The sequence below is a fragment of the Lates calcarifer genome, linkage group LG21 (genome assembly GCF_001640805.2).
Source record: "Lates calcarifer isolate ASB-BC8 linkage group LG21, TLL_Latcal_v3, whole genome shotgun sequence".
NCBI lineage: Eukaryota > Metazoa > Chordata > Actinopteri > Centropomidae > Lates > Lates calcarifer.
This window is the reverse complement of record NC_066853.1, coordinates 20,408,706-20,435,420: the sequence shown is the minus strand read 5'-3', so window position 1 is coordinate 20,435,420 and position 26,715 is coordinate 20,408,706. Positions and strand designations below refer to the sequence as shown.

General features: G+C 42.9%; 2 protein-coding genes across 2 annotated transcripts in view; both read right to left on the bottom strand.

The window, feature by feature from the left end:
- The window catches only part of b3gnt2l (UDP-GlcNAc:betaGal beta-1,3-N-acetylglucosaminyltransferase 2, like), a 79,951-nt gene extending 75,289 nt beyond the window's left edge, over positions 1-4,662 (bottom strand). Inside the window, exon 1 of the mRNA XM_051078932.1 lies at positions 4,653-4,662. The gene's annotated coding sequence lies outside the window, so the exon portion shown is untranslated. The remainder of the gene's footprint in view (positions 1-4,652) is intronic.
- Positions 1-26,715, bottom strand: part of aplp2 (amyloid beta (A4) precursor-like protein 2) — a 52,324-nt gene that overhangs the window by 2,316 nt on the left and 23,293 nt on the right. Inside the window, 17 exon segments of the mRNA XM_051078928.1 lie at positions 142-297; positions 1,760-1,837; positions 2,975-3,057; positions 5,018-5,053; positions 5,762-5,935; positions 6,719-6,818; positions 9,569-9,697; positions 10,850-11,008; positions 11,336-11,410; positions 11,971-12,104; positions 14,223-14,390; positions 14,889-15,088; positions 15,345-15,415; positions 15,417-15,566; positions 17,293-17,405; positions 23,022-23,151; positions 24,593-24,766. Of these exon segments, the coding sequence (XP_050934885.1) occupies positions 142-297; positions 1,760-1,837; positions 2,975-3,057; positions 5,018-5,053; positions 5,762-5,935; positions 6,719-6,818; positions 9,569-9,697; positions 10,850-11,008; positions 11,336-11,410; positions 11,971-12,104; positions 14,223-14,390; positions 14,889-15,088; positions 15,345-15,415; positions 15,417-15,566; positions 17,293-17,405; positions 23,022-23,151; positions 24,593-24,766 (2,130 nt within the window).

Sequence of the window (26,715 nt, the reverse complement as noted above, 5' to 3'; positions counted from 1 at the left end):
ACATAAATCATGATAATTGAATGTATATCTGACACATAAGGAATAAGATGGATAGCAGTTCATTGCGAGCACCGGTGCGTGCCTGGTGTACACCTTCTCCCCAAATCACCACACTGTGGCTGAAATAAATGGGTGGCTTACCTCCACGATGCCATGGCTGATGGTGCCGTATTGCCTCTTCCTCAAAAGCACCAGGCTGATCACGATCACAGTTGCTATGGCCACCGCGATCACCAGCAAGCCGATTAGTGCACTGCTCCCGAAGCTGAAATCCTCTCCCAGGGGGCGATAGGACCCCTATCAGGTAGAACGGTTGGGAGGAAGAGAGAGAGAGAGAATAACAGTGAGGAGACAGGTGAAGCATTAAAAAGAGACACAATAAAAGTTGATGTGCTGTAAAAATGAAGACATTGTACACTTATGCCAGTCACATGAATCAGGTCATTTTCTTTTGCCATTTAAATTGTTGTTAATACAGTGTTATATAGCTGCATGTAACTCATATGACAACTTCAAATAAAGCTACAGTCCAATGAGTCATCTTTAAAGGGCAATTCTGGCATTTTTCAACCTTGGGTCTTCATTTCTTAATTTCCATCAGGAGCAATGAGCATGATAACATTAATAAGAACACTTAACATTTAACTTTTACAATTTGGAAATTTGCTGACACAAACTATCCTGGAGAACGAGCCTCACATTAATGTAAATGACCCAGCATCCACACATGATTACAGCAGATGCCACGCTGACCTTGAAGTGGATCTGCTACCTTCACTTCAATAGCTACAAGGATTTAAAAGGCACAACTATCCATGTTTACTTTCAGTCAAACACAACTGTTCACAATGATTTCTGTTAATTAGGTGTTATCATGATCATTAATCATAATGAAAAGATTTTAAGATTAGCACCAAGACTGACACATGCAATCATTTCCCTTTAAAATATAAGCCACTTGTTTATTTACCAGGATAAAAAAGAGCAACCAATCATTTATGACAACTGAAACTGGGATCCTCTGTTCTGCAGGTAAACTGTGTTTTGATTTCCACCTTGCCAAGCAGGTATAGTGAAAAATATCACTGTTAGAGATTAACCCTCCCTGAAGTCGCTTTTCAATGGGGAAATAAATTAACTGGAGGAGATTTGACTCTTAATTCTCATGTTATAAAACCGCAGTGAGGCAGGGACAGCATCCCTTTTGGCAGAGGATCTGTAAGAAATGGTTGACTTGTGAATAGTGTGTACACATGCATGAAATGTGTCTTTGTGGAAGACTGTGTAATATCTTGGCCAATTCGGTATATACACACAACCACAGTCACCTACGCTCGTCTTCACAATGTAATCTGGCACATATGACACAAACTAATCATATGTAGACAGCCACAGGGGATTTTTTTTTTTCTTTTTTACTGCTCATTCTCACACATAAACTGATCACACTCAGTTTGTGTGGATTCACATTCATCATATGAACTGAGATTTTCAATGTGTACATTCAGATACATTCACATAACAAACATGCGCCCATGCAGAAAGAACCAAAACATATTAGCCTGAACATAAAACTTTAAAAAACAAGAGAGGGGATTAGAGGTATGTTCCAATGCTGTGTTTTTTTTTTTTCCTGCAGTTATCAGCTGCAGAACTGGTTATTTGCACACTCCCACACTCCCTCCTTCTTTCATCTTCTTCCCACTACTGATAACTACAGTTCCCCAGAGAGCCCTGTGGAGGTCGCTGCTATACTCACCAGCTCATCATCATGCATAACGCTGACTCTCTCTGCACTGTAAACCACTTCTTTAACATCCAGAGACTCATCAATCACCTGTCAACACAGACAGGGGAGCCCAGGTTACACTCACCACAATGTGTGTGTGTATGTGTGTGTGTGTGTGTGTGAGATAGATAGATAAAGAGAGAGAGAGACAGGCAGGCGGAGAGCAAGAGGGTGTGAATGTGCAGCTGAAGTAAACTGTAAGGATTATCTGTGTTTGGATGATGATACACTTGGAGCTGTCTTGTTCAAACTGGAAGGAGAGAGGGAGGGGGGGTTTGCAAGCATCAACAACAGACTCTCTTCTAGGCACACAGTTAACATGTCTTTCTAAACAGACTGTCAGCCACTCATTACTGAGAGCTCTAATCTGAAGAAGAAGCACTGTGAGTGGAAGTGGGTGTGTTCAGGAGGCAGAAACAAAATCTGCTGTTTGTAGAGACAGAGCAGTCCAGAGTCTGGTTCTCACAAAAAAAAACATAATGACGATAGACTTTAAACGTGTCACTGCAATTTGTTATTTTTAACCTCAGATTGCTCCGTCTTAGAAAACTAGCATTTCCAAAAAAAAAAAGAAAAAAGAGACATGCACGTATTCAAAAAAACTTGCATAACTCATATTCAACACACACGAATACACAGCAGTTTGCGGTTGGTGTTGGATTAGCATGCGAAACACAGTACACATTCAGCAGCCAAGCATCGTTTGAAAATCCGTGAAGGAAGAATGGTGTGTCTGGCAAAGAAAAGTAGCATGCGATGACTGCCGAACAAAGTGCGGGGTTGATCTGAATGAAGGTCGCTTGGCAGGGGCCAAACAGAGACACGCAAATAGCCCAGTGTGAGATAGCTGTAACTATGACAACATAGTTACTGGAATAATCAGACTCATTAAAAGCTGAACTTAAGAGAGCTATGTGAAAGCGCTGCTGTATGTACTTATTAATTTCAATCATCAGCACAATTGCCTCAGCCTGAGGTTGTGGTAATGAAATTAAACTGTCAGGACAGCTGTCTATTGTAGAAATACAGGGTTTAACACTGGGAATACAGTTTAATATCTTTATACAATTTCTCCTGTGTTTTTGCTTTAACAACGCTGCTCTCAGTTCATGTGTTGAGCAAGTTAGAGAGTTAAAAATGCTTTGAGGCACAAACAGAATGACAACCTGCCAGTGAAGCTCTTACCACATTGTCGCTGATCTTGGGTTTGGTGTTGATGATTCTCTCCTCGGCACCTATCAGACCATCCAAACCAGACATGGCGGAGCCTGCGGGAGGCGAAGGAGCACAGTAAATAACGGCAGAGCAGCACAAACCAACGAACAAACAGGGGTGGTGGTATTGATGGTGGACAGCTGCACACAGATATCCAGCCCGACAACTGTCGCCTCAGTCTCCTTAGTGTGCTGGTGACAACAAAGCCCTTTCTTCCATTCAGCACAGTGTGAGCAGTGTGAAGCCAACATGACACTGACCTTACATCTCCTACAAAGGCCCTCTCAAAGTGGTGTTTTGCATTTAGCCGAGATTTCTCCGTAAACATCCAGTCATTTATTCGCTCTCCAAATGAAACCCCTCTGAACAATTATGAGTCATCGTGACATTTTGTATCACTCACTTATCTCTAATTTCATGGTCAAAACTCTGCATTGCTTTAGCTCCTCATCTGCAAATGCTTCATTATCCCTTGAGATTTTAACAGATGATAATTTTTTTAAAAACCCTGTGGGTTTCAGTAAGTGGCTAAGCCAAAAAAGTGGGCCAGAGTGTCAAATATGCATGTTAGACTGATGGTTTTGAAATAGGCATAGGATCTATTAATACACACACACAAGATATGCCATGAATAAATCAGGAACTAGAGGAGAGCGAGGAGCGAGCGAGGCAGTGAGGGCAGGGTCTTGAACAATGTACAGCAGAGTCTGGTGTCGGCTTATTGTCTGCTGCTGCTGCTGCTAGTCAGCCAGCGCCAAACGCTTAAGATTAGCACAATTGCCTTTGGATTAAGCGAGGAACAATGATGTGTGTTTACAAGCCTCACTCAGCAGAAGTGACGTTAGAAACTCTGGCAGGTTATCAGATGGTACTGCAGGGTACACATGACGTTGCAGCCAGCCACAATGGGAGCGACCTCTATGGGAGCAACGTGACCTCTCATCTCCATGGGCATTTGAAAAAGTGCTGAAGCAAGTAGTCTGTTAATCGACTAGTCAGTCGGCGGAGAAAACGAATTGAAAATTCGTCATTTAAGTCATTCATCAAGCAAATGTGTCAAACATTTGCTTGATCAGAAAAGGATTTTCTTGCTGATTTCCTGTCTTTTTAAAATAACAGTAAATTGTGCTTTTAGGAGATGGATGTTTAGTAATGGAAAATTTTGATGGGCATTTTTCACTATTTCTTGACTTTTTTAAAGATTGTGGATTAATGGAGAAAATAATAGACTGACTAATCTAAAATGAAAATAATCCTTAGCAGCACTAATGTAGAGTGGACTAGTAAAATGCAAAATCAACAGCAGATACTGAGGGGAAAAACAGAGGGGGAAGTTGCACATTTCTTTTCAAAAAATCAATATATAATTTTGATTCAACAGCTAGTGGAAGGTATTTCTCTGTTCACTGAGTAGGATCACAAGGTTAATCTCAGATCGGACAAAACAGATGATGTAACCACATCCCTGTCTCAGGTCCTGTAGGACAAATTTGGCCAATTTAAACTGGGCTGTGGGTCAGCAGCGGAAACACTGAGCTTCAGACAGGTCCACTAAATCACACAGGTCCTATCAGGAAGAGGGCGACTGATGAGGGGAATGAGTGTGTGGGTAGGAGAATAATTAAGCAGGGTGCTTTGTCAAATGTACTGAGGACAGGATGACAGCGAACGCACGACTGACGAGTCTCTCTGAGGGGGCGGGGGGTGGCTGTGACCTATCTCTACCACAATTAGAAGCCACGGACTTTGGTATTTAGCATGAGGTGATAATCCTAGTATGATGAAAAGCATAAGAGCAACTGAGACCCAACCACGCATGTGAGTCAAGAAAAGCAGAAAATGAACCACCAGATGGCTTCTGATAAAACAGAAATGGTGGGAGAGAGAGGATCCCAAATAGGGAAAGAAAAAGGAGCAACAGTGGAGCAAAACAGTAGGTGGGAATGGCTTGGGAGATGAGAGGAGGGGGTAGGGGGGGGAGGCAGAAAAACAAGATGCAACAGAGGCACCAACCTTTCTTGAAGGCACGTGGGGAGTCTGATAGATCGCCTTGGCATTAGAAATGAGCAACAGAAAAAAAAGGGGAAGGAAAGAAGAGAGAAAACTTAGGTGAGAAGAGAAAGGCAGGATTATCAAGCTGTGTTAATTGATTAGGAAAAGAGTCCAGGAGGGAAGAGTCTGAAAATAAATTTGAGAGATAACCAAAATCAAAAAAGGGAGCCATTTCAAAACTGGCTAGCTCTATCTGAGCCCTCTGGGGTGTTGGCATGTATATTAAACGTTCCTTGGGGATTTACTTGTAATGTTCCTTACATCTCGCTGGAAACATTCCATCCATCACTTTTTTCTTTCCTTGAGAATTCAATCTTTTGTTTGGCACAAATGTGACAAAGAAGAGAACCATAACAGCTCTTTTTTTTTTTTTTTTTTTTTTTCCACCCGAAGCTTTTGGCACCAACTCAGCGCCACAGCCTGAGGCTTTGTGCATTTATCTGAACTGCGCTAGAGCTGTGTTGAAGGCTAGGCCACAGGGAACTGTGCAGGCACAGATAAGTCCAAGCCAGTGGCTCCACAGCACATTTTCATTGGCATACGGCACATTGTAAACCTATTCTCCCTCGCTGTGCAACACTTATAGCGTGATTTGTCACCAATGTCCTTCAGAAAGACTTATGTGCATGGCCTGTTGCTCTCCACACAGCCACAGTGTTGTTCATGATGCTGCTTGTGACTGTGTCTGAGGCTGGAGCTGCTCACCCTCTGGCTCTGAACGGGACCCCAAGGATGTGACCTGGAAGGGCCGGTAGGGTTTGCCCTCAGACACGGGGACTTCCACGCTCTCCTCTGATGACACGGTAACGTCTGGCTGTGATTCGGAGATGGAAGACAGGAACTGGTCCATGTCAGCTTTCTGCTCCTGGAGTAGCTCGTCTGTGGAAAAGGCAAACGACAAGAGGTTGAGACAGCCTGGCACATGCTAACAGTCAACCTGGGACACGGTAGCAATGTGCGATGTGAGACTTTCCCCAATTATTGTTAACAATCTTTTTCCAACACTCAGAGAGCTGTTGCTGCAAGAGACACCCGTTCCCATTTCTGCTAACTACCAATTAGTATTTTTCTGAGAGCTATTTTCCATGTAAATCTGCACATCTCCCAACAGGATGCTGCATCGTGAAAGCTGTGACCCAGTTCTGTCACTGCACCCTGCTCTACTTTAATTCTGCGCTGCAGCACCGTGCTATAGTTTCTTTAATGAACCAATGGAAACAAAAGAAAATTATAAAATGAGCCGGACCTGTCTTAAACTGTGCCACTGGAGATGAATACATCCCAATTACAGTTCAGGGCTGGTAAGTAGAGACTCTTAAAAACAAAGAGGAAGCTGTGTTAAATTCCCCTCCACAGATTCATACTGAGAAAAAGACAAGAACTTTTCTCTTTGTCTCTGATAATTGGTCTGGTCTCCTTCTATGTTTGTTATTCTCTTTGCATGAAGAGAAGACTGTTATTTTTATTTGTTTTTTTTTGGTCAGTTTGCGCCAGATATAAGAGAAAAAAAGTCACTGAGGACCAGAGGAAATGTGATGTATTGGTTTTATCTGTCTGGCACATGTGCGAATTCCATCAATGTTTTCATTTCACTTCCCTCTTATTAAGGCACTCTGTCCCTCCTCCAAACTGCCTAGAGGCTTTTGACTGAACACGACTCACCAATTTCATCCTGAATCTCCTCGGCCACATAAGGTACTTTGTAGAGCAGAGACAGACTCTGGTTCATCCTCTCCTCAATCACCCGCAGGTGGGTCATCACCTGTTGTTGGACAGCGCAGACAAACAGAGTGTCATACCAAAATCCTGCTGTATTTTATGATGACAACAAAGTGAAACCGCTCCCCTGCATGGAGATGATGCGTTTTATTCCCAAGATCCTGGATAATTTGTAACAATGTTACCAATTAAAAACAGCGTAGGACTGTAGCCAATAATTATTGTCATTTTTAACCAGTCTTTTAGTTTGATTGAATTCAATTTAGTCCATAAAACACCAAAAAGTAAGGACAAATGCCTTTGTAAGTTCCCACTGTGTTGTCTTCCTATTGCTTACTTGCCAGCAACAGTTAAAAACACGGTGTTTCAATTTCATAATGACATAAGATGGAGAAAAGCTGAAAATCCTTATATTGGTGAGGAAGAAATTTTTCCAAATCATTCATTACAATTCTTGCTGAATCATTTTATGGCATATGACAAATCCATTAATTGAATAATCATTTCAACACTAATCCAGTGACAACAAATTACAGAGTGAATTGCCAACTATTAGTATAAAATGTTCATCCCAACAGAAGCTCACATTAATGAGCCAGAAAATATACCCTTATCCCAGAAAATCCCCATGTAACTCGCTCTTGTGTTTATTATCATTGGTGAGGTTACAAGTTTTGTCACTTAATAGCATCACAGATTACAGTCTTGGCTTTACTGTCTGGAGAATTGCACAGAGAGGAAGGAAAAACATGGTGGTGCAGTGAGATAATGCATGTGAGAAGATTAAAGTTCATCTGCAGAAATAGGTGTTAGGAGGAAGAGAAGCGTCAATCCCATTGGAAAGAAGATGACAAGGATAAAGAAGACAAGGAGACAGAAGATGAAGCAGTACTCTTTGCCTTGGTGCCACATGGGCAGAATGGATATATATATATATATATATATATATATATATACACAAATAAATAGATAAATAAATAAATCCCCAATTTCTGACTAATTGGTACAAAGCAGAAAAAACATCATGAATTCAAGGACAGACAGCTAACTACTCTCTCCTCAGATTATAATGTTCATAAATTTAAACAGAACCGTCACAGAAATAGCAGAAATTCTTCCTGGTAGAGAGCATATTTTCTTAAGATGAACTCAGACTTGCTCACAGCCAGCCAGCTTGCAGACATAAAACAAGTTGCTGCATGTAATATTCAAATCAGTCTTGAAGCTCTGAACCGACTTGACAGGATCCACTGCCTGTCAGTCCCAATGATCACCACCGTATCACAGTCTGGGTGAGAAAAACAAACTCTTTTGATCAAATAGATAGAAAACTTTGTGTGTTCTAAAAATTCTCCAGTCGCTTTCTACCAGCAACATGATGTTTAGAGAGGAGAAATATTTCCACATTTTCGCTGCCAAAGTGGTTGGCAGAATATGAAAAGCTACTGGCCACTGACAAAGCTGACCTGCTCTTGGCAGGTAACTAGCGTTTATTTCCAACTATGATGATTGACTGTTTTAATCTTCCAACACATAGCTGCAGTGCATCGGAGCCAGCAACAGGTGGCAATAATGTACCTTTCCCATTAGAGGCACGATGCAGCCTCACTGGAACCTTCCTGTGCACATTTGACAAACAGTCCTTATGATAAAGATTGCAAGTCTTCGTGTTGGAATTGTGATATCGATCCATCAAGCCACCTCAACTAAACTAGACAGGTGAGGCTTTTATGAAAAGAGAGCAACCTTGACAGTCACATAACACAGTTATATAAAGCACAGCGAGCCTGCTATTTACAAAGGAATGTTCTGCAATGTACTTCTGTGTAACATTTTACACACAAGTTGCAAAAAGTAGAAAAAAAAAAAGCTGATTTGAAGTTACTGCTGAGTGAAGAAAAAAACAGGGACTTGGCTTGACAAATAAATACTGTGACTGCGCAACAATACAGATTGGCTTCTCATGACTGAGCACAGACGCTCACCACCTTGCAGATCCCACAATTCATCTAAATAGTAGCCCTCTGGTCCCCTCACCCCCACCCCGCCTCACTATGTTGTTTCATCTACCTGCTGTGTTGTCTGTAACGGTGGAGAATAACTATAAATGGTGTCGAAGGGCAGTGACACACACAGGCGAGTACATCTAACAGAGAAGCTTCCAGCCAAATCCCTGTGCAGCGGCTCAGAGTCCAGCATTACACAAGACCTGCGCAGTGTTAATCTTCGGCTGAGGCTTAAGTGAATGAAACATCCGCCCTCCCTCCGTCAGGCAAGCCTACTCACTCCTCCTGGGCTTCAACTCAGAGAAACACACACTCTTTCTACCTCCTACACACTTAGAAACAGGACAGAGAGGCTGAGACATCATTATCCCTCCCCTGTCAGAGCAAGAATCAGAGGAGTGTGAGATCTTGGAGTAGCTCGGCGTGAGGTTTCAGATTTATTGAAACAGTCTCTAATATGGCAAGGATTCGTTGTCAAAACTAGCCCGGCGAGGAGCGAAAAATTGACTAAACTAACCTACACAGACCTGAAGAACTACACAGTTGATAAATTATTAATTTTTCATAAATCTAAGATAAGTAATTCTAACAAAAATGCCAAACATTTGCTGGTTCCAGCTTTTCAAATGCTTTTCACTCTTTTACTTCACAGTAAAATAAATATTTATGAGAGATGATAGTACAAAAGATATCACCTTCAGCCCTGGGGCAACTGTGATGGCCATTCTTCATTCTTAAGTCAAATCAGGTGATCATCCGTCATGATGAACAGGATAAAAACACTGACCTGTGACTTCATCTGAGCAGCCTTCTCAGGATCCACAGCCAGGACATGCTGGTAGTGTCGGATGGTGTGCTGGCGGTCCTTGTTCTCGGCACGGACGTACCGTCTCAGGGCCTGCAGGATGCGGTGGGGCTGAGGAGGACATGAAGTAAGAAGAAAAGGGGCGGTTAGTTGTGTTGGGTGATAAAACACAGCTTCATCACCATTTCTGTGTAAGACTGGCTTTCACATGGATTCGTATGATGCAATAAGTAAATGTGACATGACAGCAATTCCTCCTCTGGAGTGGTATCAATCGTTTTATTTCTCTTCTCATTTTATAGCTCTCAATCAAATGGTTTTGAAAGTAATGTTTGCTGTTCTCATCTGCTTTAAACGTTTTCACTCAAAAGATTTCATCAGAGTCAGGTTAATTAGATAACGAACCTTAAAATGATGAAACAATAAGACCAGACCCACTCGGCTGTGAGCCTCTCATTAGATTTGAGCCCACTAAAGATGAAAAGTAACATAAAAATTCCTCTCTTTCCCTCTTCATCCTGATATAAATGATCAGAGGGATGACACACGTGTTGCTGTCAAATGTGGGGTGAAAAATATTCATAGCATGTAACATGACATCAAATCTTCTGCAGCATCTATTGAAATAGCATCACACCACAGATGATGCAAATAACAATTCTGGAGGTATAACAGAAGCAGGATGGGAAATTCCTGCGCTCAAGTCAGGCGACATCATTTCATTCAAACTGAGTGCAAAATAAAAAATATCAAATTTGTTCCTTTGTGAGAAGCAAGGCCCAGCATTGGTGGTTAGAAACAAGACCATCCAACCTTTCATTATCTATACCACTTATTCTTTAAGGGTCGAGGAAAGGCAAGACTAGTATCTCGCAACAGAGTACCAAACTGTGTGCTGGCAAAAGGATCAAAAGACTATTAGATAAAAGGAATAATAAAATGACAGGGATTATAGCTAAAGGTTCAAATGTGATTGACTTTGTGCTCATGAAGGATTTTGGTATGTGTGTTTTTCTGGCAGCAGTAATCCATTGTCCTCATGATGAATTGCAAGTTGGCAGAGGGTCTTTTGACAGGATATGAGATTAGCCACAGGCCATAAGTGGTGTGAGGCTGAGCGTGGCCTGACAGAAGCGTGTGTGTGTGTGTTTGTGTGTGAATGTGTTTGCACGTTGGCTGAAGGGAGGAAAAAAGCAACAGACAGACGGAGAGAGGTGAGGAGAGGATAAAAGATGCTCTCAGAGGCTGGTGTGAGGTGTTTACCCTGGGGGGGTCGGCCTGCAGGGCAGCCAGGTAGTTCTCTAAGGCCAGACGGCGCCGGTCATTCAGCATGGCCTCCACCCGGGCGAGGTGAGTCTCCACCAGCTGCTGCTTCTCACTGGCTGCCTCCTCCTCCAGGGACTCCACCATAGCTTGGAAGTGCTATAGACAAAATCAGAAATAAATGTAAATATGTTTATGCACAAGAGCTCCTTTAACTTCTACTTAAAAAAACAAAACAGAAAAAACAGCTCTTGATTTCACTCAAGTCGCCTCTCAGGCTTGTCAAGGGAGTTAGAGACTCATTTTTAGCAGACTCCCCATTCAGAATGTGCCCTAATTTAGCCATAGAGTGATAAAGATAGAGCAGCCAGGGAAAAGAGATCCTTAATGGCATAGGGAGTGAGGGACCCAGCCCCTGTAAAGCCGTCATATCTCACCCAAAGAAAGGGACAGGAGGGGGTGGGGTTGAGGGGGTCAGTGTCCTACCTGGATCAGTGTCTGCCTCTCAGCCTTGGGCAGGTTCTTAGCCTGGCGATCAGCCTCTTCCCATTCCTTTCTTACCTGGAGTGAGAAGCAGAGAGGGAAGGAAATAAAGCCAGATAGAGAGTGGTTGACTGAGGTTCACAGGTTTGACCCCAGAGGCAGCTGAGGTGTGCCAGAACACTAAGACAAAATCTCTACTGCCTGTGTTCACTAAAAATGGGTCAAAAGTCATTTCTGTAAATGCTAATTGGGGGGGGGGAACAAAGCATCATCAGTTATCTGAGTATCTACAGTTTTTCTTAATGAGGAAAATCAATAAGGGGCAACAGCTTTCACCTCATGATGAATGAGTAAATGTCCTACTCCTTCTGTTAATGTAATGTTTATCACCAGGTTTTGTGTTGTGGTTTATGGATTAAAAGTACATCATTTAGTATTTACTGTAGGTTAAGGTTGAATGTCTTTGTTCCAGAAATTAAGCACCTGGCAAAATGTTCTTTGATTCATGATTTGGTATGAATCATCACCAGCATAGAGAATGTATTACGGTCATATTGTAGGAAGAGCAGTGAAAGACTTAGTTATAGCCTCTTTAATTAAGGAAGTGGTGTCCTGATTCGACCCAGTAAGTAACTAACCCTCTCCATGCGATTGCGGTGCCTGATCTCCAGCTGCTCCTTGGCCCTCTGGAAGCGACTGTGCTCCTTGTCATCGGCCGGGGTCTCAAAGTAGATGTCCACATCATCGGTGGGCTGAGGAGTCGGGGGTGAGGCTGCAAATTCAGTAAAACAGATGGTGAGCGGACAGAGCTGCGAACTGACAACCAGTGGACAGACAGACGCGCATGGAAACAGACAGGCAGGCAGACCGGGCTGATCCGGCCAGACACAGGTAGGCAGAGAGACAAAGACAGACAGACAACTGGGCACACACAGAGAGAGAGAGAGACAGAGGAAGAGTTTAAAGTGGAATGCAGATTGAAGTTGGACAAAAATCCTCACAGAAGCACTCCTCTCATTGGCGTTCTTCCACCCTCAGTAACTCTGATAAATTTAAGGGAATCTGACAGTCTTTCCTTTTGAATTCCTTTCATCTTCCCATCGGCTTTCTGCTGACAGGTCGCGTCTCCAGCACTAATGGAAATATCTCCGTGTTTGACGGCTGGGTCATCTGGGGGGAGGCCAGAGGGCTCTGTTCTGGGTTCCTTGCTATACAGTCACGCAGGAGTCACTCCCTGCATCGCTGCAACTCGCAAAAACAATAACGCTCCGGGCTCGCAAATAGGAAGGGACCTCATCGTTTCAACCCCACCATCAAAAACAGGACGCGCGGATTAACGGATAAACACATATTTCCTACGCTGAACTCTACCACTTCAGCCCCTAAAATCATTTTATTTTTGAGATGCAAAAGAAAAATCCAATCAGTTATGGCCATGAACTGTGTTTGAACTGATGGGGGGAAAAAAAAGGTGCTCGCTGGTGTGTGCTGGTGGGGTTCTAGCAAAAGTAGTGGCAGTGCTCTGTGAGCAGACAGACAGATGGACAGGCTGTTGACAAGCAGACAGACAGAAGCATGAACAAATGGTAGGAGTGAACACTGGCAGGCAAACAAAGAAGACAGAAAACTCTACAAAGTGTGTTTGAAGTTAGCATGCATGTGAATGAGCACTAAATTAAGAAGAAAGGAAACAAGTGAAGTGAAACTAAACTATTTTTTTTGGACTAGTGCCGATATGATAACTAAGTTTTGGTACCAACAACAAAACCACCTCATACCTTGCTTTGAGTAAAATAACAAATCTCTAATAAAAGAAGCCAAATTTCCTAAATGTTAGAGTCTAAATAAAGACAGCTGTACAAAAAATCCCTAAAGATAGTACAGCCTAAAATTTTGATGAAAGAATAAGTAGAGAAGAATAATTTGAGAAAGCATTCACTGTCAGATTTCCATATTTGACAGATCTCCAATATTTGTACTACAGAGACATTTCAGTTGGTACCAAAAAAGTTAGCTGATAGTCCTGGAATGAAACTGTTCTCTCAAATATAGATATCTCTGTAGGTTCAGATAGCCTTCAGTATTTTATTTAAGAAATTTATTATAATTAAAACCTAATAAAAGATTTAATTTCTTTCTAATTGTTCATACTGAAAATTTCAACAGTTCTAATTTGGTACAGCATTTATTGAAACTAATGAACCAGTGTGTGCTGTAAATGAAAACACCAAGATCTAAGATCTAATAAGTCATTACAAATAACCTATTTATCAGCAAAGATCTGAATGCTAAGAGATATTTCATTCAGTGATGCAGTGCTGAAACTATGGATTATTCCTTTGACAGAAATATCAATATATTGATATTAATCAAGAACAATTTAGATGAACTGTTTAAGATATACATCAAGCAAAAATAGCAAACAAAATCTGCTTCCAGCTGGCAGTTTGAACATGTCAGCTTTAGCTCTAGGAAATTGTTATGAATATTTTTGTCACTATTTCCAGACATTTAGGCTAAACATTTTTTTAAAGTTATTATTATTATTTACATTATAATAATGAAGACAATCACTCATCAAGCAATAAAATAGCTCCAGCACTTAAATATTATATATAGTAGAATAATAAAACAAAAGTGAATGATTTTGTTTGCATGAACTCAGCTGTTTATGATTGTTGTGGTGGAGGCGACATGGTAACAACAGCTGTGGTGTTACGATGTGTGAGAGCTGAAGACTGCAGAGCATGTGTTCTGCTTACAAGTCAGTGACAGACTAAACCTATATTATCCTACAGTGTTTTCAGCAGAGAGTCTGCAGCAAAGACACAAACAGAGAGAGAGAGAGAGAGGGGCGTTGTCAAACCGGCCTCTGTCACATGAGACTTACTCAGGCGCTTGCATACGGCCATGCAGTACTCCTCTGAGTCGAAATTGTTGCGGTTGCCGGCACAGCCCCCGTATATGAAGCGCACGCACTTTCCCTGGCTCATGTCGAAGTGCCAGCGGGGCATGGAGGCACGGCAGGGGCCGGTCTCAGCCTCCAGGGTGCACACCGCTGCCAGGGGACAGCTGGTTAGATCGTCTGGCCACTAGGGGCAGCACTTAATTCCAATCTTAATCACAAACACTCAGAAAAAACTACCGTCAAACACCACTTACCACTGCTAAAAATATCTAAAATATGATTACACAAAACAATAAAAATATGAGGAGGAGGATTTAGTAGCAGTTTGGCTAGAAATATGACAGGATGATTTGTCCTTGTACTCTGATAAAGTAGAACAGTGCATCACAGTGTCTGCTGTGAGATGAAGAAAGGGGCAAATGCTGATGCATACACTTATCTAATTACAGTCTGGCTGAGATATCAGCATAAATGACTTTAGTTTAAAACTTGAAAAGGTTTGATTATATTTAAGTGGTAGGCGAAGTGCCAATAAGGGGGAGGGAGAGAGGGAGAGAGAGAGTGAGAGAGTGAGAGAGAGAGAGAGAGAGGTGGAGGGGAGGATGGTACATTTGGTACATTATATTCTAAAGGTAACTCATTACAAACCTTTCACTTCCTGCAGAGTCTTGTCCTCATCCTGGCTCTCTGACATTTTGCTGCCCTCTCTCTTCTCATCCTCGTCCTCCTTATCCGCCTCCTCATCCTCGTAGACATAGTGGTACTCCTCCTCGTCTTCCTCCTCCTCATCCTCGTCCTCGTCCACTGGCTCCTCCTTTTGTGTGGGCTGCTCATCAGCTGGTGTTTCACTGAGGAAGGGAAGGAGGGGGAGATGATTGAGCGAAGGGGTGGAAGCCAGGAAGAGGAGTGATTTATCAAACAAGGCAGAGCAGCTGCCATAGGTCAATGTCACAACACTTTAATTCATCCAGATGGCCAGTAATACCTGCCCTTCACAAGAGAGCAGATATTACGCTTGCAATATTTCAAAGACACGCCATGATCACAAACACAACCACACACAGCCGCAGACATTTGCCCTCCCCCTTTTTTGCAATTGCCCACCTGTCCTCCACAGCGTCCTCCTCGTCCAGGTCGGCCTCGTCAATCTCCTCATCCTCTACCTCCTCCTCTTCAGTCGTCCTCCTGGGAGGGCAGGGAAGGAGGGGCGGACTCCCCAGTGCGAGAGGAGGGGCAGCACACGTACTCTGTGCCGTGGAACTTGTCAATGCCACAGGGCAGCAGCATGCCATAGCTGTGCAGCACCATGGAGCTCTTGGCACAGGCCTGACAGGGCAGAGGAAGACAGATAGTGATGATATCTACTGGACACGGTACAGGGCTCCAGATTGATGAAGCTTTGATGTTTTTCACTACTTTTGACGTATCAACTTTAGCTGTGACGGGGTGACATTTGTTTAACCTTTATTCATCAAGGCAAAGTTAAGGGGCTACATCATGCCAGATGGAGGAGCGTGTGAGTCACGGTTGGAGGAAAGAGTGAAAGTTAAATTCATTCACATGATATTGTTGACATGGTGCAGTCAGGCTCATTTTTGTTTTTCATAGCTGCAAAGACTTTTTCTAAATGAAATGAAATCTGTTTAAGCTGATTTTGCCCCAATATTTTATTGGTTCACAAATCCAGAAGCTGTGCTTTCTGCTACAAGAAGACATTATTCATAGTAGTCACATGGGTCAATAAAAAATTGAGCTATTTCTTTAATTCCAATAACCAAAACAAACACTTATGAATTCTCAGATCTTTTAGAAAAAAAAAAAACTAAAAAAACTAAATCTATTCAAACAAAAACTGACTCTGAATGAATATCTCAATAGATCCAGCCATCCCATGTACATTGCTGCAACTGATATTATCACTATCAAAGGAGTCTTGCGGGATGTTAAGACCTGTTTGTAATCTGTTTGTAATATTTATTCTGTGCCTGTAGACATGTACATAACTTTCAAATGCATTTTTACAATTATATTTAAACATTCATTTTAAGTGTGCGATCAAGGCCTCACAGAGATCTTGACAACTTTCTTTATTCTTTATTGTACCAGTCAGGACAGGTGTATACAAGCTATCTAGCCTCTGAGTTCTCACTTTATGACCTCTAGTATAGTACCTGTCCTTTGCTGTTGCCTGACATGGTACCAGATCTATCCACCTGCAGAATATAGACATACTGATTTTATAGCTAGTTCCCTTGTCACACACTGACTAGAGTGATTAATGGGCCACACTTCTAAAAAGTCACGTAGTCCTTTAACTGACGTGCCATTTTTCAACAATGCTGTGCTCCATATAGCTGCTAGAAGGTACTGAGTACAACTTCAATCTAACTGATGGCTGCTGAGAAACTCCACTGGAGCAGTCGAAGGATTAGCTGCCCTGCTTAAGAACATCTCAGTGACAGTTGGTCGGGTGGGGTGTTGTTTTTGAATCATTTTTCTCTTTTCCCCACCGGTAAGATTTATTACTGCTGGGCTGTCACACATTTGTTGTCGACTGTAGGTCGTTCGGGTCTCTGGATGTGACGCTATCTAAGGCTGCAGATGTGTTTGTAATACAACAGGAAGAGTCAGGAAGCATGAGGCAGGGAGCGACAAGAGCAGAAGCTTGACAGGCTCAGTGAGCTGCTGCTCTTACTGTCGTGGTCAGAGTGGCCCCCAAGGGCCAACTCGGGAGCTGCCCAGGGGGGGATTACTTGCATTACAGCCACAACACTAATCTGATTAGGAGCTGAAATGTGAGTGCTCCCAGTCAGCCTGTGATCATAGGGCCTCAGAGACTCACACAGGCAGGTGGAAAGATATTAGGGAGGGAAGAGGAAAGATTGGAAAATAAAACTGTGACCAGTGTGACGAGGAGAAGGGGTTCAAATTTTGGTTATTTGAATTGCTAAAAGTTAAACTGCTTCTTCCCACAGGACTGTTCTTTTCCATTGCTCTGCTATCTCTGAGATACTGCCTCCCACTGTTTTCTATGAAGTCATTCTTTCCTTACCTCTTTGGCCACACCGTGCCACTGCTGATGGCTGACGCACATGTCCATACGCTCCTTGTGGAAGAACTTGCACTTCTCTGGAACCAGAAGCACGTCACTCACGAACTCGCCCACTGTAACAGCAAATCACACGCACCAATATGCCTGTTAGTCACACCACCAATTTGTGCCTGATCACTGATCTACAATGCTGCCAGGGTCCGAAACGACAAATCGCCTACTGGGACTAAAAAAGGAATAGCAGATGATATGAATGGAAAAATGATTCAGTAATTCATAGCTGCCTGGTCCTGTCAGTTCATTACTGTGATATGACTGAAAGGGCATTTGACACTTGAACATCTGTCCGTGCACCTGAATCCGAGAGGGATTCATCCGTCCTCTATAGCCACATCTGTCAATCTGCAATCAAAATGGCAGTGGAGAAAATCAGGTTTCACACTGTGATTCTTTTAAGGTAGTCCAGACTCTTCCTGTGAGTCAGTGATATCATTTGCTTGATGAATTCAATTCGGATATGTTTTATTCATAGAGAGGGCTGACAGAAGGCAGATCGGGAGAAATAAAAGATTTGAATGGCACCTTGTGAATTCCTATGAATAGTTTCAGGTTGGAAACCGTGTGTGTGAGTGTGAGCATATGGCGCAGGGGTCATAAGAAAGATTAAAAAGGACAGCGACTGCTGATGGGCTGGCGGAGTGACGAGGCGCTCAGGTAGAAACACTGCCATCAGAAACAGATGGAAAGCCAGGCGGAAAGAGAGAAAGGAAGAGAGAGAGAGAGAGAGGGAGGGAGGGATGAATAGAGGGTTTAGGGCAAAGTCCAGGCTGAGATCAGAATGGCTGAAGAGTGGGCGGACTCAAAACACACAAATGAGGGTCTAGAGGTTTCACGACGAGGGCTGGGAGCTGTCCTATAACTGCTCATTTAGTGGTTCGCCATGACCTCGGCCTGAGGCAGAGCTGCTGGAGCACTTCATACGAGGCAGGCGAGGCAGGCCGGCAGAGGGAGAAAAAGCAGTGTTTTGGAAAATGAGAGGGTAGGATGGGAAGAAGAGAGAGCTGGAAATAGCAGAGGACTCAGCAGCTGCTTCTTATCTCCGCCCAGGAGGTACAGTGACACCCCCACCCCCACCCCACACACACAACCCCCCATACCCTCATTCTCCTGCCTATCTGCTTTTTGCCCACCACTGGTGCAAAGTAACTAAGTACATTTTCTCAAGCACTGTGCTTAGATACAGCTCTCCGAGTTATCAAGTTAATTAATCAATTTGTTGGTTAACACAAAATTATTCAACAACAATTCAGGAATATTATGGTGAAAATTTGAAATCTTTGAGATTGAATGAGATAATTCTGTTTTTTTCCTGTATTATTATAGTTTTACATAGAATATATTTGGTTTACAAAATTCTGAAAATGTCACCTTGTGATTGGTATGTCACTAACATTACGACGACGAAACACTCAATTCATTCTTATTCTACTACTTCTACTACTTATTATTCACTAAATTTATGAGGGTAATATTTTATTTTTATTCCATTTATTTCACTGCTATAGTTGCTTTGCAGATTAAGATTTTAAGAGATATGATAAGCAGTCAAAGTGGCCATAGCACATGATGAGTGCTTTTACTGTTGATATTACAGTGGAATTTACTGATAATACTTCAGTACTGTACTTTTACCGAGTCAACTTTTGAACGAATGACCTTTACTGACCTTTGATTTTACGTAGTTTTATTGCTACTTTTGCTGAATATGACCTCTTCCACTGGTGTTCACCTCTCTCCCTTTAACTGCCCCCTCTCTTAACAACCAGAGGAACAGAGTGAAACTGAAGCTCGGGGAAAAGCATCATGACCCTCAATAACCCTCAGCTCCATATCCTCAACACCGGATGCTAACTGATTCATTCACTCACACACTGTCTTCATTTCAACTCTCTCCCCCCTCTCTCTCTCTCTCTCAGTCTCTCACACTCACAGGTTGCTTTGGTTGTGAGGTGGAATGGGTTTCAAGCAGACGCCGTACGCAGTCACACTGCAGTGGGTGATGGATGGTGGTGTTTGGAGAGCAGCTGCGCCTTGCAAGCACTCCTGCTCTGTGTGTTTCCGAATGTGTCTGCTTGTGCAGCTGTGCAAGTGTGTGTATGAGAGCGTATACTCCTCTTACTCTGTGACCTCCTCTCCACCTACACTATTCATCCGCCTTCCCTTTAACCTTCCGTCTATAGACACCCTCGCTGACACTCTCCAGTCCTCAGATTCGCTGCGCTACAGGCGTCGGGGGAGTGTGAAGTTAAGAATACACTCAATGTACCGATGACACCTCCAGTACAGGACAGTGGTGAATTCAATTAAGCACCAACTAAGATCTGCTTGTCAACAACATGGCTATTGTGTTTCAAGGGCTTTCCAAAGGAAGCCAGCTGTAATGACATTTAGAGCAATGAGTATGAGATGCAAATAATATGTTAAGTGCACTTAATTCAATCTGCAAAATATTTGACCACTTAATCATGAGATATATTAACATGTATATTAAATGAAGAGTGTTAGTGATAGATGCATTATATGTTTCTCAGATAATAATCATTCAAAATATTGAGTTTTTGTACTAGTGACAGACATTAAAGATGTAAACCTTTAAAAGCATTATAAAACATTAATAAAAGATTAATAACTTATATGTAGTTGTTGTCTAGTGTTTGGTCTTGTCAATCAGTTTGAGGATGATATCAGGTTCCAGTCTTGGTTTCATTTTTTGCCAGTCTTGCTTTGATTTTTGGCAGCGTGGCTAGACTGTTGTTTACATTTGCATCACAGATTGTGCCTTTAAAGTGGAAGAAATCTGATCTGCCACCATGAAAGGATTACATGGAGGAGACATGACTAAAACCAGGAGGTAGTGTTACATAATGGAAAGAATATTTGAGTTTGACTTCTAGCACACACAAATAACTTTTTTCATTTGTGGCAAAATGTTTATAATTCTTAACCGCAGGCAAAACCTAAGCCTTAACCTTACCTTTATTTAAGCTTTCACATATGTTACATTTATACCGTCACATGATATACAATTCAATTTTAATTTATATAGCACTTTTCATAAAGAGGAGGTCTAGACCATACTCTTTAAAATGATGTATAGATATGAAGGAATGTGGTCACATTTTCAGTCCACAACACCATGTTTTCAAAGTCCAGGCACATTTCAAAACATTTTCAGGGGTGAAGGAGTGTGAGCAGCCAGAGGTGTGGTAGTCTGAAACAAGCCTTAGTTTGTATCCATTATCAGCTTATTCACAATCACAAGACTCAGCCCCTCTGATGATATCTGAAGTTGTCATTGTGTGCCCTACCCTTTGTTAAATCAACAGGCTTAGTCAACAGGAAAAGCAAAGCATGTGTCATGTCCGTAAATGTAACTTATCTAATTCCACTTTTCACCCAATCACAGCCTTAAAATACTTCCTGAAAAGCCCATGAGACAGAAAGTAGATCAGATCAGAGCTAAGAATAAGCCTGTTATAAATGTGATTATTGCGGAGTATTGCTGATAGCTAACAACGGCGACAGAAGTGAAAGACCTTCTAAATATAAAACAACAGAAGTTTTCCTCTTATTGAGCAAGTAGCTGCTGCAGTTGCTGTCGTCCCAGTAAATTTTCCCCCTGCTATTTAATCGCTGTGCAGGAGGCAGCCTGCCACGCACGCTAACCAAGATCCCAGTCACACATCAGCCACTGACTGTTCTCAACATTTCAGACATAATAATCATAAAAAAAGTCTCTTAAATAATCCTCTGCTGTTTGACAAAGACATCATGCTGCAGGGATTAGAGTGCCATGGAACAAAAATCACATTCATTTGCAGAGCCATTGTTTGGGGACAGGAAACACGGAGGGATTGTGGCTCTGTGTCTGAGCCTATGCATAGAAAGATGGGATACAGCACACCCCATCTCTCTCTTTTTACACTGAGCTCCTTCCCTAACACTTGCATTATTCATATAAACCTATTAACTTGACATGAGTGCTGGTCTGGCCCTTTTAATCATATCCTTCAAGCTATAGCCCACTTCCTTTTGGTCTATTTCCCTTTCTTTTTGATTCTGCTATAATTAATGTACACTGGTGAGTATAAGGTATAACCTCAGATGTCCATTTCCCTGGAATACCATGTGAAAATCAGAAATAATGAATAATTCAGCAGCACTCATCATTGCACTTGATATGATAGAGAGGCCTGACAAATTATGGCCTGGCGAGGTGATGCGCGGTGAGGTGGCAGAGGCATGCCGTGGCTTGTAGCATATGATCAGAGCCCTCCAATTAAGCCCCTAACATGCTCCATTACATAATTAAGCAGAAACCCTCTCAATAGCCTCCTTCTAGCCAACACCTTATGTTTATCTCTCCTTCTCCATCTGTCTCTGTTCCCTCTGTTCAGGCTCCTCATTTGCAACCCAGCAGAGCAGCAGAGAAGGCCTCTGTAATTTGATGGGGCATGAGTGCGCAGACCTTTAACAACGATGACAAAAATGTGCAAAAACAAACACTGAGGCTATTTAATTACTCCAGACAAGGTAATGGGATTGTTTTAATTAAATGGCAGTCATGGCACTGTTGCTGAATCATAATGAGAGGTCTTGGGGTTGTTGATTGATGCGACAGACGGCCACTGTGAAGACAGGGTGACAGAGGCTATCAGGTGTGGCAGGTACACAGAGAGAAACAGCTTCAGGAAGTAAGATGAGAGCAAATTTTGGGGACAGATTCCGCCTCTGAACCTCCCTCATCTGTATTCCTGTCTCAGCCACCGAGTGGCCACTCCAGTTGTGGTGTTTGCTGTCCCATGAATTTCCCAAAAGCCTCCTCTCTGCGTTTGCCAAAAATGCTCTTGAATGGTAGCCCATTTCACAGTCCAGTGCAACTGCTAATGGCTTTTTCATCTCGGAAAGCGGCACAACTCAATCAGCAAGAGGCTTTCGGACAGAGGAAGGGTGCTGGGAAATGTTTGCAGCATAGAGGAAGATGTTTTTCCTTCCTGACAAAGCTGGACAAGTGCAGGGAGAAGCAGTGTTTCAGAACTCTATTTCTCTGTTATTGCAATCCTCTGAGGCAGCAGGAGTGTTCTGAGTTTTTGTAAGACAGGGGTTACAGAGGCTTGTGGCCTGCAAAGTCTGAGGCTCTATCTGACATTTAATAAACCAGAATATAGCCATGTTGCCACTGCTGATTACAGTGATGCTGCAGGAGACAGAGGAGGGCGAGAGGTGTGCATGACGGCGCAGGCGAATGGAGAAATGGGGAGTAATAAAGCAGGCCTCCTCACAAACCTCCCTCCCTCTGACCCTGTGTGTCTGTGTGAGTTTATGGCCACTGTCTGAGGGGGAAAATAAGATTGTGCTTTATTGCTCAACAAGCCTCCCCAGCAATAATAGCTTTCCTCCCCTTAGCTATCCGTTCTGAGAGACATTAGCTCCCATCCAGCCTGGATATGCTCAATCTGCAGCTCAAGGCCAAGATTAGTCAACTGAATCAGACTCCAATATTGCTCCATGTCACCTCTGCCTATGGCTAAGATGTATCATAATCTCCTCTTTCTCTATATGAACGAAACGCTGATACAGAACGGGGAACACCTGATATGATGGGCCATTTATAGTCTTTTAAGTAGTTTGTCCCAGCCCTTGAACTTCTTATTAGCATACGAACTTACCTAGACATTTGTAAGGCACCACGATATGGGCGTGGCCTTTGCACACCTTCTTCTCCTTCTTGCACCAGTTCTCAATACGAATAGGCTGGTTGGCTTCCACCACGTTTGTAATTTGGAGCTCAGGATACATCTGTTGAAAGAGAAAGCAGAAAGTGCATATTTAATAAGAGAAAGGGACTTTTTTAACGTGTCTGTGTGTATGTGTGTGCGCAGGAGGGAGAAGGTACGATAAGTGGAGCTTCAATGGGATCCTTTAATCCATGCTTTATACTCTCTAGATGCCATCTGCTCAACCGTGAAAGAGCACGCAATTTACACTTTCCCCCAAATGCCATTAAAATGTCATCAATAAATGCAACTGAAGCTTGTGGAGAAGGCTGCTCGAAAATGTACAGCCCTGCTTTTCTTTTTTTACTTGGACAAGCTGCATAATAAACCACAACAGTAATGCCAGGCAGCCTCCTGGGTTAGGAGATACAGTAGGAGGAACAAGTAAATAAGAGCGAGGATATCCATGTTGTGGAAAACCATGCCTTGAAAAAAAATGACAGTCAAAGGGTCTGCTAATTGAAATGCCACCCACTATACTGAAAATAATGTCTGTCTTTTAGGAACAGCTCAATAGCCTCTCTAATGAGAAATCATAGGGAAATGAAAACCTTGCTAGCCAATTCCCCTTAGCATAACACAGACCAACTCTATAATAAATGTCCACACATTTACTTTTCTGTCTTCTATTTTTGTATCACTCCAATTACTTTAATTTCCTGGAGAATGAGAGGTAATTGAGATTTTGTTCAATATACAAGCATCTTACGTCTTCATTACACATTCTGTAAAGCTACTTAGCTGAACTGTAAAATGTCCTAACAAACCAAGTAATGAAATTAAGCACTAAAGCAGCATAGAAGGATGCAGGGTTGGAGATGTTATTTTATTGTGTTTTGCAATATGGAGCTTACTTTTAAAGGAACAGTGCAACATTTTGAGAATTACCCTCATTTGCTTTCTCCCTGCCCTTGTTTTGCTTAGCTTAGCATAAAGTCTGGGGGAAACAACTAGCCTGGCACTATCCAAAGGTAACAAAATCTGCCTCAGTAGCAATTTAATGGTATCAGTACCACTAAAGGTCACTGACTAATACATGATACCTCCACTGTAGCTTCATATTTATCACACAGATATGAAAGTGGTAATGATTTCAGGAACAAAGTGAATAAGTGTATTTCCAAGATGTCAAACTGTGCTTTTAGGTAAATTATCACTAAAATTCATTTACAACATTTCTTGTGCTGTGGCTCTGGTTTGAAGAGATTTTATTTGCATGGTTAGCTAGAAAAGTACCAAGCTCCTAGAGATTAAGTCCAGTCACAGCAAAGGATAAAGAGATCCTATCAAGAAGCATTCTCACTGAAAAAGTAAAGTAATAAAGTCATTTCATTGGTTGTACCTATGATGACAACCACATTGTCTCTGTCCTTTTCTAACTGACTTTGATGCTTGAATTTCACCACCTCTATGACATTGATAGGAGTGGAGATTAGAGATACGTCTGTGTCATGGTGACTCACCTCCTGGCAGTACTGCAGCACACCCTCTTTGGTTCCTACGCAGCTCTTGGTTCCGGATGGGTCAGGTTCCCAGCGGCCGGTCTGAATGTTGACATGCATGTTGAGCTTTCCGCAGAACATCGCCACCTGTGGCTCAGCCACGGCAAACCCTGTTCCTGCATTGGCTGCTAGCGCCTGAGGACAGAAAAGGGGAGAGACAGAGAGAAATAGGGGTTAATGCAGTCAATCATTGCATAGGCCATAAAAGCTGGGGAGTATTCTGGCTGAGAGACTTGAGACACTGTCTGCTCCGCTTGCTTTTCTCATAAACACCGTTATGAGCCCGACACAGAAGCCTGGCACTGTGAAGTCTGAGCACATAAAGCTGGTTCTGCTCGTGTACTGCAATGGATAACTACAGAAGATGTGATGGAGCAACATCAGTAGTGCCTGTCAACGCCTGGCTGCTACCGCAACTCAATGCTGCAGTGCTGAGAGAGCAGAGGGGCTCAGACAGGAGACAAATTAAATGCACCTTGGGAATGTTTGGCTAGGTTGATGGTTAAACGAGTAGGGGTTTGATTGGATTTGTGCACAAGGTTTTTTGCTCTGATGCCCATTGAGTGACTGAGAGGCTGCACACACAGAGCAGGAGAGAAGAAAAAAAATTTGCTGTCCGTCATGCCTCACAAATCAGGACATTCTTAGTTGATGGCAGAGCTCTGCTCGTTCAGGCCTCCTGGGACTAAAATCTTTCTATAGAGGGTGGATTATTTACTCTTCAAGGTAAACACTGATGGTTCCTGACCCACCATCACCGAAGCTGTACAGACACACAACAACAACAACAACAACATAAATTATTTAATGAAAATATGCACTCTGTGATATGACAGGATTTGTTAAATAATATTCCCTACCAGAGTTTCCCATCTTTGTTTACCTCTCAGCCCTTTGAACAAGAGAGGAAGTCTGCAATCTTTCTCCCCCCGTTGTCCTTCCCATCATCATTTACTGAACTCAGCACGCAGGAAGCAGGAACACCCAGTCTGCCCATCCCTTACTCAAAATAACTAAACACCACTCAGTGTAGAAAATGGACACCAACTGTCCAAAGCTACTGTGTAATCAGCTTTCACATGATTGCCTTTCAAATGACTCGGTGTAGTGCTAGCATCAGTCAGTGCATCAGCTCCTCACTGAGACAATAAATCACGGCCTGCTCATGCCTGCCTGATGCTAGGGGTGTCACAGCACGGGAAACTGTAATGAATTAGCGAGGCAATGTAGCACCGCATGCCAAACTATCCAAAAACACACACCAGGGAGCCTCCAGAGAGGAAGTGGAATGGAACTTATCCCCTCTTGATTGTCATAATGTCATCAGGCTGAGTGAACAGGCTTCAGCCCCGGAGAGAGATCGGGGGGGATTGAGCGGGAACTGTTGGACTCAAATGTCTGACTGTTTGTTGGGTCCTCAGCCTTGAGGAGACACGAACAGAGGTGTCCTCTGCAGCGCCGAGCCAAGGAGAAAACAGCTGAAGAGGGAGACTTGAGTAACAGTGTGTTAGACAAAGCTCTCCGTCTAATTCTGCGCAGGCTCCCAGGCTGATAATAGGCGCAGAACAGAGTAGAGCGAGGACAAAACAAGTGCTGTGTAATCAGCAGTTGGCTGTAGCGTGTGATGAGCTGCAGAGCCAGCCAGCACTGAGTCTGCATGCACGCACACACACACACACATACATAAACTGAGTATAGCACCAGACAAACACACATGCATACATTCAGCTGTGCAACCACACTGGAGCCCATGTACACACACATAACAAACAATCATAAAGCACAAAAAAACATACAGACAGCCACACACACGCACACACACTGGACTGTCTTGATTTGGTCCTGGAGGCATAACAGCCTCAGATTCAACCTCATTTCCCCTCCTTCCTCCATCTCCACGTCTTTGTCCTGCTCCACTCCTCCCTCTCTGCACCACCACGGGCTTGTTTGCTCTCCTCCCTCTCATTCCTTTGTCAGTGTGTGAGAGGCAGAGAGGTGGGGAGGAAATGAGGGATGCAGAGAAGCACGTTAGGGAGGAAGACAAGGGAGGCAGTGACAGCCTGACCACAACTAGGCTCTGCGGC